This window comes from Hyla sarda, chromosome 3 (assembly GCF_029499605.1).
Source record: "Hyla sarda isolate aHylSar1 chromosome 3, aHylSar1.hap1, whole genome shotgun sequence".
NCBI lineage: Eukaryota > Metazoa > Chordata > Amphibia > Anura > Hylidae > Hyla > Hyla sarda.
In genome coordinates, this window is record NC_079191.1 from 107,192,046 (window position 1) to 107,204,271 (window position 12,226).

The 12,226-nt window shown below is 45.2% G+C and overlaps 1 protein-coding gene across 1 annotated transcript in view; it reads right to left on the reverse strand.

Annotated features, from left to right (window-relative positions):
* Window positions 1-8,143: 8,143 nt before the first annotated feature.
* Window positions 8,144-12,226, reverse strand: part of LOC130360607 (phospholipid scramblase 1-like) — a 49,745-nt gene continuing 45,662 nt past the window's right edge. Inside the window, exons 6-7 of the mRNA XM_056563151.1 lie at window positions 8,659-8,820; window positions 8,144-8,282 (exon numbers count right to left, since the gene is read on the reverse strand). Coding sequence (XP_056419126.1) covers window positions 8,247-8,282; window positions 8,659-8,820 — 198 coding nt within the window. The 3' untranslated portion in view covers window positions 8,144-8,246. The remainder of the gene's footprint in view (window positions 8,283-8,658; window positions 8,821-12,226) is intronic.

Consider the following 12,226-nt stretch of genomic DNA (forward strand, 5'->3'; position numbering starts at 1 on the left):
ATGATCGTCTCTCATTAACCAATTCAATGCCAGTGAGTATTCTATGATTCTTCCAAGAACCCGGACATTTCAAAATCTTGTAAACGCCCCTTCCTGAGCAGTGGATGTCAGAATGAGTGATCAGCAAAACAGAGGGATTTGTGAGCCAAATACAGAAGCTGCTGCACTACGGCACTACCCTGCCAGGAACTTTGTCACCTGAATATAACCATGTCAGTCATCAGGCCCCCAAAATATACCCCTACCAGAAACTGTGCCTCCTGCCACACATTGTACCTGTAATAATACTGCCACACAGTGTTTACTCTCAGTTCAGCTGAATCCCACCCTTGCACTGTCTTCCTTCAGACCCCTCTGTCCTCCTCCCCCAGACCCCTCTTTCCTCCTCCTCCAGACCCCTCTGTCCTCCTCCTTTAGACTTCTCTGTTTCCCTCCTCCAGATCCTTCAGTCTTCCTCCCAGCTCCTCTATCCCCCTCCTACTCAAGACCCCTCAGTCCTCCTCCCAGCTACTCTGTCCTCCTCCTCCAGAACCTTCAGTATTCCTCCCAGCTTCTTTGTCCTCCTCCAGAACCCTAAGTCTTGCTTCAGGCTCTTCATACCAAACATCCCCCCCCCCACCCACCCACCAAAAAGTCCCCAAGCTCCTCCCCTCTCCCTGTCACATAGCTCCCCCTCCCTGTCACATCCCCCCTCCCTTTCACATTTCTCCTCCTTGTCACATTTCTCCCCCTCTGTCACGTCCCCTCCCTGTCACATCATTCCCCCTCCATGTCACATTTCTTTCCCCCCGTCACATTATTCCCCCTCCATGTCACATTTCTTCCCCTCCCTGTCACATTATTCTCCTTCCATGTCACATTTCTTCCCCTCCCTCTCACATCATTCCCCCTCCATGTCACATTTCTTCCCCTCCCTGTAACATTATTCCCCGTCCATGTAACATTATTCCCCCTCCATGTCACATTTCTACATCATTCCCCCTCCATGTCACATTTCTTGCCCTCCCTGTCACATTATTCCCCCTCCATGTCACATTTCTTCCCCTCCCTTTCACATCTCCCCCTATCACATTATTCCCCCTCCCTGTCATATGTCCCCCTCCCCTTCATGTCACATTTTTTTCCCACCTTGTCACATCACCGCCCCCCCACTGTCACATTTCTTCCCCTCCCTGTCACATCTTCACCTGATTCTGATTCTTAACTTAGACCCGGTCCCCCGCAGCTCCCGTTCTCCTCTGTGGGGTCTCTGTATCTTCTCTCTGCCCCCGACAAATGCTGGTTTCAGGAACTTTCCTGCTAAGCCAATAACTGGCCTGACACATGATACTGCTGTGGCCACTGATTGGCTGAGCAGGAAAGTTCCTGAAACCAGCACAGAGGAGAACGGGAGCTGCGGTACACCTACAGGGACCGGGGCTAGGTGAGTATAGTTTTTTTTTATGTTTTCCCCACAGCCCTAATGTTACTGATAAAACCACAACTCCCAGCCTTTGGCTGTCCGGGCATGCTGGGAGTTGTAGTCTTGCAACAGCTGGAGGCACCGTGGTTTGGAAACATTGATTTAACATTAAAATTTTGGTTGCAGCCCACATGCACACCTCATGCATACATGCACACATCCTACTGTACAAACATGCATGCACACATCATACATGCACGCACATATCATACATACACGCATCACTCATACATACATTCCTGCACACATCATGCATACATGCACACCTCATGCATACATGAACATGTCATACATACATACATGCACACCTCATACATACATGCACACCTCATACATACATGCAGACATCAAACATACATGCAACAAACAGGTGAATGATCCAGCTCACCTTCCCTTATGTTCGGTGCACGGACCGATGCCCGGCAAGGCATCCAATGTCGAAGGAAGAATGTACGGAGGGTCCAGCACTTCGTTGCAAGCAGCTTTATTGAAGATACATCACACCATAAAAACGACAATCAGTCAGATATGTTTCGAGCGTGTGCGCTCTTTGCTCGGTGACGTCAGCAAGCATTCAGGTGAGGTTTAAATACCTGCTGTGTAGCAGAGGAGACAAATGGTACATCTCACCTCACCTGTTATGCAGCTGATTACAAGATCAATATACAAAGGTAAAAGACTCTTTTAAAAATTTATCAAAAATACATAACAAATAAAGAAAAAAAGGAAAATTTGAACAAAAAGTTAAAATACCGATGTATGTGGCATAAGAGAGGGATACTACTTAATAATGAAATGGGAATTCTTTACGGATTTTTAAAACCATCGGGGCAGTGGCGTTGCGACCCGGGTGCGGGGGGTGCGGCCCGCACCGGGTGACACCAACCTAATGGGGTGACACCAAGACGCTCCGCAGCACCCCCCCCCCCCCCCATCTGTGCCCGACCGGCCTCCCCCCCTGCGCTGTGTGTGCGGTGCCCCCGTCCGTCATCACCCCCCCCTCTTTCACCTTCACTCTGCGCCCGTCCGTCATCACCCCCCCCCCCCTCACCTTCACAGCACTGTGCCCGTCCTCCGCTCCCACGTCTGCGCCGGCCTGACGTCACACCGCATGGCCGCGCAGGAGGACGTGAGTTACGTCACTCGCACGGCGCCCGGTGAGAAGGAGTGCTGCGCTGGATGGGTGAGTGTGTATGTCTGTCTCTCTGTCTGTCTCTATCTATGCTTGTGTATGTGAGACTGTGTGTGTGACTGTGTGTGTGTGTGTATGTGACTGTGTGTGTGTATGTGACTGTGTGTGTGTGTGTCTGTCTCTATCTATGCTTGTGTGACTGTGTGTGTGTGTGAGACTGTGTGTGTGTGTGTATGTGACTCTGTGTGCGTGTGTCTGTCTCTCTGACTGTGTGTGTGTGTTTGTGTTTGTCTCTGTGTTGTTTGTATGTGTGTGTGTGGGGGGGGGGGTGGGGGGGGTGTATAACCAGCGATCTATTGTGGGGAGACTTTGACCCATTGTGGGGAACCTGCGGCCTAATGTGGGGAAACTACTACCAGATGTGCGGAGTCTATGCTACCTAATGTGGGGAGTCTATGCTACCTAATATGGGGAATCTGTGCTACCTTATGTGGGGAGTCTATGCTACCTTATGTGGGGAGTCTATGCTACCTAATGTGGGGAAATTGCTACCTAATGTGGGGTAACTGGTACATACCTAATGTGGGGGAACTGGTACATACCTAATGTGGGGGAACTGGTATATACCTAATGTGGGGGAACTGGTACCAAATGTGGGGAATCTATGCTGCCTAATGTGGGGAATCTGTGCTACCTAATGTGGGGAAATTGCTACCTAATGTGGGGTAACTGGTGCATACCTAATGTGGGGGAACTGGTACATACCTAATGTGGGGGAACTGGTACCAAATGTGGGGAATCTATGCTGCCTAATGTGGGGAAACTGCGACCGACCTAATGTGGGGGCACTGCTGCCTACCTAATGCTCCCCCCCTGGCAGTAGCACCCTCATCATCCACCCGCATAACCCCCCCCCCCCCAGCAGCACCTCCATCAGCAGATCCTGATGGTGGATGATGGAGGTGCTCCTGCCAGGAGGATGATCCTGCGGATGGATGATGGGGGTGATACTGCCAGGGGGGATGGTCAGTAGCACCCTCATCATCCTCCAGCAACACCCCCCCCAGTAGTAGCACCCCCATCATCCACTAGCAACACCACCAATACCCCCTTCCCGTGGTAATAGCATCAGCTAACGGATGTTGAGGGGTGTTACTGCGGTTGTGGTGTTATATTCAGAGGGTGCACTGTATGGCAACGTTATATTCAGAGGGCGCAGTTTGTGGTAGTATTATATTCAGAGGGCGCAGTTTGTGGTAGTATTATTAGAGATGAGTGAACTTACAGTAAATTCGATTCGTCACGAACTTCTCGGCTTGGCAGTTGATGACTTTTCCTGCGTAAATTAGTTCAGCTTTCAGGTGCTCCGGTGGGCTGGAAAAGGTGGATACAGTCCTAGGAAAGAGTCTCCTAGGAATGTATCCACCTTTTCCAGCCCACGGGAGCACCTGAAAGCTGAACTAAGTTATGCAGGAAAAGACATCAACTGCTGAGCAGAGAAGTTTGTGATGAGTTGAATTTACTGTAAGTTCGCTCATCTCTAAGTATTATATTCAGAGGGTACAGTATGTGGCGGTATTATATTCAGGGGTACAGTATGTGGCAGATTTATATTCAGAGGGTACAGTATGTGGCAGATTTATATTCAGAGGGTACAGTATGTGGCAGATTTATATTCAGAGGGTACAGTATGTGGCGGTATTATATTCAGGGGTACAGTATGTGGCAGATTTATATTCAGAGGGTACAGTATGTGGCAGATTTATATTCAGAGGGTACAGTATGTGGCAGATTTATATTCAGAGGGTACAGTATGTGGCGGTATTATATTCAGGGGTACAGTATGTGGCAGATTTATATTCAGAGGGTACAGTATGTGGCAGATTTATATTCAGAGGGTACAGTATGTGGCAGATTTATATTCAGAGGGTACAGTATGTGGCGGTATTATATTCAGGGGTACAGTATGTGGCAGATTTATATTCAGAGGGTACAGTATGTGGCAGATTTATATTCAGAGGGTACAGTATGTGGCAGATTTATATTCAGAGGGTACAGTATGTGGCGGTATTATATTCAGGGGTACAGTATGTGGCAGATTTATATTCAGAGGGTACAGTATGTGGCAGATTTATATTCAGAGGGCGCAGTTTGTGGTAGTATTATATTCAAAGGGTACAGAATGTGGTAGTATTATATTCAGTGGGTACAGTATGTGGCAGATTTATATTCAGAGGGTACAGTATGTGTTGGTATTATATTCAGAATGTACAGTGTGTGGTAGTATTATATTCAGTGGGTACGGTGTATGGAAGGTTTATAATCAAAGAGTGTAGTGTATAGTAGTATTATATTTAGAGGATACAGTGTCTGTCAGGTTTATGAGAATCCGCTGACATAGTGAGGAGACGTCTGGGCGTCACATTCTGCAGAGAGAAGTTTTAGCTGGAACAAGTCCAGGCGGTATGTACCATCTGAATTAGATAAGGGAAGACTATAGAGAAGACGTCACCTGTAATCACTGATATCATTGTGTATTCCCCTCACTATAGAGAAGACGTCACTGATATCATTGTACATTCTCCTCTCTATAGAGAAGACGTCACCTGTAATCACTGATATCATTGTACATTCTCCTCTCTATAGAGAAGACGTCACCTGTAATCACTGATATCATTGTACATTCTCCTCACTATAGAGAAGACGTCACCTGTAATCACTGATATCATTGTACATTCTCCTCACTATAGAGAAGACGTCACCTGTAGTCACTGATATCATTTTGTATTCTCCTCACTATAGAGAAGACGTCACCTGTAGTCACTGATATCATTGTGTATTCTTCTCACAATAGAGAAGACGTCACCTGTAGTCACTGATATCATTGTGTATTCTCCTCACAATAGAGAAGACGTCAACTGTAGTCACTGATATCATTGTGTATTCTCCTCACTATAGAGAAGACGTCACCTGTAGTCACTGATATCATTGTACATTCTCTTCTCTATGTCCTATCAGAGCTGTAGTCGCTTGTCAGTTCTACAGTTAGGTCAGTGAAACTACAACTCCCAGCATAACCTCACCACTGCTCAAAGGGGTACTCTACTGGAAAACATTTTTTTAAGCAGCTGGTGCTACAAAGTTAAACAGATTTGTAAATTACTTCTATTTAAAAATCTTAATCCTTCCAGTACTTATTAGCTGCTGTATAAGCGATTCACAGGAAGTTATTTTCTTTTTTAATTTCTTTTCTGTCTGACCACAGTGCTCTGTGCTGACACCTCTGGACAGTTCCTGACATGGACAGAGGTGTCAGCAAATAGCACTGTGGTCAGACTGGAAAGAACTACACAACTTCCTGTGGAGCATACACCAGCTTATAAGTACTGTAAGTATTAAGATTTTAAATAGAAGTAATTTAAAAATCTGTTTAACTTTCTGGCACCAGTTGATTTAAAAGTAAATGTTTTCCAGTGGAGTACCCCTTTAAGTAATTCTGGGAGCTGTATATTTCAATGGTGAAAACTTCTTTAACACTTTCCCATTCTGTGGCAACTGGTATATCTGATTATTATACTGGAATTTCTCACAATGCGCTACAACAGTGGTGTCTGTCACAACAGGCTAAAAACTTACTGGGGGGAGGGGCTACGTATGGGGGTGACACCATTTTCTACCGCACCGGGTGACACCAACTCTAGCAACGCCACTGCATCGGGGCACAAGTTCCCAATGTGAACTGCCAGTATGCCTCTCTATCAGCGAATTTTTTTCGAACGCATGCCAATCTTCACATGTTCTATCACATAGATTTGAAATGAGTTCACATTACAACCATGAACGGAGCTGATGCAGCTGATTTTTGCTTTACTGCAGTAGTACTACTATCATTTAAATGTTCCAATGCACACGTTTTTAATTTTCTTGTGGTATAACCCACATATTTTAGTTTGCATGCCGTACTTGAATGATGTAGATTACATTGTTAGAGTTACAATTAATGTAAGACTTAATGGGATATTTTTTAGTATTCTCAGCATTGCTGAATTCATTACTGCTTGCTGACATCACCGAGGAAGATCGCACGCGCTCGAAACATGTCTGACTGATTGTCGTTTTTATGGTGTGATGTATCTTCAATAAAGCTGCTTGCAACAAAGTGCTGGACCCTCCGTACATTCTTCATCAAACATACACACATCTATATCGCCCCTCCCCCCCGCCATTAGTCTGCCTGCCCGCCCGTTAGTACGCCCACCCGACCACTCACCATTGGGAGCCGCAGGGTGAATAGCGCAGGTCTGCAGCAGGACACTGCAGCCTGAAGTATGCCGGCCTTCTCCACACTCAGTATAGAGAGTATAGCGGAGAAAAGGACGTTTAATGGGCGCTGTTCCTGGTTCCAGTAAATTCAAGCAAGATGCTGAAGTGTGGTTCAAGTGCTGCAGAGCACTATATTTATTTAAATATTAAAACCAATGATGCGTTTTGGAGGGACAGACCTCCTTCCTCAGATTGGTATAAAAAACATCTCAAGGTGGCTCTTTATATACAGTGTAAAATGGACGCGAGGTATAGTGTGCGGAATTACAATCAAGTTACATAAGTCACATAATGATCCATAAAAGAAGTAGGATCAGACTTTCATTATTAAAATTAGTTAAAACAGATATAGCACAGTACAATGTAATGATAAAAAAGCCATAGACCTTATGAACCTTCATTCCCATTTCACCTTGGGCTTGGCAGTTCGTCTCCAGATGATCAACAGTACCACATTGGGGTGATATGTGCATATTCTTCTCCTATCAGGTGAGCGGCCATCTTGAAGAGCTGATTTACCCTGTCCCTGTTGACATCGGTACCTTGGGTAATACACGAGGCGCTGTCCTCTTTTTTTCTCCCCTTTCTATTTCTCCTCACTCAGTACAGGGAAGTGCTCCCAGCGGCATCTGTGTGCCTACACGTGGCATGCTGCGCTACGCTGGGCGATGCCACCTCCCATGTGCCACCACTGTCTTAAAGTAGTGGTGGCAAAAAAAAAATTAAAAATTAAAATAATAAAATAGTGGCATCCTGAGACCCTGGGCTATATACCAAAGACCAGGGGCTAGAGCCCCGTTAGCCCCCACTAGCAATGCCTCTGGGTTACTGTATATCATTAAGAGAAGAATTTATAGTGTCATGTTAATGCAACAATGTTTCTAGTATTAAACTTTCCAGTAGCATTTACAACTTTTAATCAGTTGTATCTGATCTTGGCTAAATATGAAGATTTTGTCAGCACAATAAGAATTTTTGTACATTACAGGGGTTATAAAGGGTTAGAAATACATAGCTGCTTTCTTCTACAAAGAGCACCACACCTGTCCCCAGATTGTGTGGTATTACAACTTCTTTATTCACTTCTGCATAACTACACACAGACTGAGGACAAGAGTGGTGCTGTTTTTAAAAGAATGCATTTATGTTTATTAATACCGGATAACCCATTAAATACACAAAAAGCTTCAAACTTCCACACTTTGTAAGGAATTAGTTATGAATAAACCGTATGACTCAACGCTTCAGATATCAAGATAGCAATTTACCATGAATGTATTTATTTTTCTTTCTATAAAAAAAACACAATACAGTTGCTGGTACCCTTTTTCACTTTTGTTCAGAATATTCAAAGAACATGAAGTCCTGTAAGGAAAAAAACAAAAAACAAAATAATCTGTATATATTAATATAGAATTATATGTACATTAAAATGGATGAATGCTGAAGCTGACAGTGACCCAAAATTGTCTTATCAGCCCACCTCTTTACTATTTGCCCTGTTGGGGCATATACATTTCATAGACAAGAGTCCTATTCTCAGGACCCCAAACTAATAACCGTTGTGGAGTGCTCATACTTTTACAGACTCGGAAAGAATCTGTAAGGATGGACTTGTTGGGGCAGCTGCAATATAGAAATGTTTTTCTTTGTTTGTTTGTTTTTGACAACCCTATTTGCCATATTTGCAAAAAAAAATCATAATATTTGTAACAAAGTTTGATTTTAAGAATAAACTTACAATTAGGAAACATGCACCAAGCATTACTGCTTTGATCTTTACATCAAGGTTTAATGGAAACTGAACCCCAAAGATGTCAGCGTCTGTACACATCTCATTCACTAGGCCTGACCACTGTTTGGAAATTCTACCAACTTCATACATCTCATCGGCTGACTTTACCTATAGAAAAAAACTTAGTTTAGGAATATCATCTCAGATGGTAAACACTGCTTAAACAATAAGGTTTGAAATTAAGTCTGAAATGAATATTATGTTTGTGTAACCCATTCTGTTGTAGCCCAAGCAGTTATAGAGATTTTAGGTACAAAACATGAAAAAGGATGATACAATGCTCAGAGATTGGCATTTCAGAAAATAGCTATCCAGAGTGGTGAAAGTTTCTCCCCTTTAGCCCCCCAAAACCCCTGAACCAAGTAATATAGAGCGTATAAGGGAAGACTATGCAAAGCAGTAAAGGGGTATTCCGGCAAAATACATTTTATCCCCTATCCTTTGGGACCCCCGGCGATCTCCGTACAGCACCCACATTCTATGTGGGGCTGCTTCTCCAGTCTCAGAAACTTCGGAAAAAAAACCTTCCATAGAAATTGATGGAGAGGGTGTGGCCTGACATGAAATATGAGCCTTGTGAACAGTGCCCCCATTCTGGGGAAGGCTGTGCCAAGGCCTATCAGAGTCTAAATCATCAAGAGTAGAGATGAGCGAATTTTTTAAATATTTGATTTGCCAAATTTCCCCCCCAAATTTTTTCGGATGGAATTTATTCACAGCAAATCACTATTACAAATGGCTATTTCTGGCCTACAGAGAGCCTCAATAGAGGTGTAGAACACTTTGCCTTGCTGTAACACGCATAGGGTGTGTGCTGGGTTAGTGAAATAATACTGTTATTCAGTATGACATGCAGATCAGAGGCGTCGCTATTAGTATCACTGTCGCAGAGTGGCACAATGACAGAGCCTGGAGGTGGCATCAGTATGAGACCATATAGTGGCTGAATGACACAGCGTGGAGGTGGCAGCAGCATGAGGAGACCATATAGTGGCTGAATGATACAGCATGGAGGTGTCAGTAGCATGAGGAGACCATATATAGTGCCTGAATGACACAGCGTGGAGGTGGCGGCAGCATGAGGAGACCATATAGTGGCTGAATGACACAGCCTGGAGCCTGGAAATCAAACAAAAGTAAAGGTGTGCAAAAAACACCATGTGCCACCTACACCACCAAGTATTGATGTGATGCAAAGATCTCTAAAAGGTGGAAGGGAACAAAGTATGGTCCATTGAAACCGGTGGGCCCTACTCTCGCGTTATTAATTCCCTTCATGGCAAGTGTTACTCACCCTAAAAAGGGCGGCCCCACACAGGAACCTCTCCCTATTTCCACATACAAACACTGCATTTCCCAGTGTTTTTAGGTGGAAATGGTTCCTGTGTGGGGCCGCCCTTTTTAAGACAACTAACACTTTCCTCGAAAAGGTGGAAGGGAACAACGTAATGTCAATAGTAGTTGGTGGGGGTAAAAACTTCCCCTGTAAGGCCCTACTCTAGCCCTATTAATTCCCTTCTTGGTAAGTGTTACTCACCCTAAAAAGGGCGGCCCCACACAGGAAACTCTCCCTATTTCCACCTAAAAACCCTGGGAAATGGCAGTGTTTGTAGGGGGAAATAGGGAGAGGTTCCTGCGTGGGGCTGCCCTTTTTAGGGTGAGTAACACTTGCCAAGAAGGGAATTAATAATGCGAGAGTAGGGGGTTACAGGGTTTTTACCCCCCACCGGTTACAATGGACATTACATTGTTCCCTTCTACCTTTTAGAGGTCTTTGCATCACATCAATACTTGGTGGTGTAGGTGGCACATGGCATTTTTCGCACACCTTTCCTTTTATTTGATAAAAAAAAAAAAAACTTTTGGGTCCATGTATTTTATTTATCCTAAGAATGATATTAAAAGATAAGTTGTATGCAATGCATATCCTCAATACTTACTTGTGGTCTGATGCGGGGGAATGTCTGTAAATGGGGAGCAGCGCCTTAAATATGTTTAGCATTATCCATATTTTTTAAATGTTGGTGTACCAACATGGTCAATCTACTCTGTTGTATCAGACATTGGTGGGTGGAAATCCTGACTGATACATGCATGATTCAAAATCTCTCAAAGGTCAGTCTCTCTACATTTTTCGTGGACAGACGAGTTCTCCTTGGGATTACTATGGCCCCAACTGCACTAAACCCCTGCACTGATGGCGCATTGCTTGCCGGGCAGGACAGCTTTTCCTGGGCAAACTCTGCTAGATGCGGTCACAAATCAAATTTGGCTGCCCAGAAGTCCAGCAGATCTTCAAGGTGTGTTCGCATGGTCATGTCAAGGTATGCCACCACCTGCTGGTTCAGGTCCTGCTCCAGATCTACCTTCTGCTGCTGATGAGTTGCTTCACTATGCGGGTTAAGAAAGGCACTCATCAGCGAAGTCATCCCGCTGCCAAATGGTGACAATTCGGCGGTCACTACGCAAGCCAGTGAGCATGCATCATGCCATTTGTGCAAGTGACTCGGAGGGACTCCCTCAAAACCCTCTAGCTCCTCTAGCTGCTCCTGCTCCTCCTCTCTTGTCAGATGACTAGATAAACCGCCCATCTCGAGAAACCTAAACTGTGATCCACTGTGCTCCTCCCCCTCCTCCTCGCCCTCTAGTTCAGCCCCCACAGGGCTCAAGTGGCCGTGAGATTTAGGGGCCACGTCGGTCCAACATATGGAGGGTGGAATTCCAACGTGTGGAAACGTTGCAAACCAGACTATGTTGGGGGATACCGATTTGACACTGCAGCACAAATTAGGGTGTGCTTTGCGGTGTACGAGTGGCTGAAGTGCATGCAAAGTTTCTTTCCCATTGTTAGGATGTCTTACAGATGTATAAAACACTTCAGGAACGTGTGCCATGCAGGGCACATGTCTCAGGCTTCCTTGTCCCAGCGCATACAAGATGTTCTTCCCATTGTCGGTCACCATGGTTCCAATTTCCAGTTTTTGTGGAGTAAGCCATGCTTCGATTTCTTGATGAATGACTTTTAGCAGTTCCTCCCCTGTGTGTTTCCGTTTGCCAAGGCAAACCATGTGAAGAACAGTGTGACATCGCCGTGCCCTGCACATATGGTATGCTGGAGGGGCACTGAGAATTGTCCATGCAGTGGAGGCTGAGGACACGGAGGTTGAGGAGGCGAAGTAGCACACTGTCACAGGACCAATGGACTGAGAGCGTGGAAGTGGTGTGACCTGTCCAAGTTGGTGTTGTGGCTGTGCAGGAACCACATACACCCAGTGAGCCGTAAAGGACATGTATTGTCCCAGACCATAGAGACAGCTCCACACATCGGCGCTGCCGTGCACTTTGGTACACAACGACAGGCTCAAGAACTGGCCCACCTTCTGTTCCACAAAATTGTGCAGGGCTGGTATTTCCTTCCTCACAAAGAAATGACGGCTTGGGACTCTCCACCTGGGCTCGGCACAAGCCATCAGTTCTCTGAAAGGTGCAGAGTCCACCACTTGAAAAGGGAAAG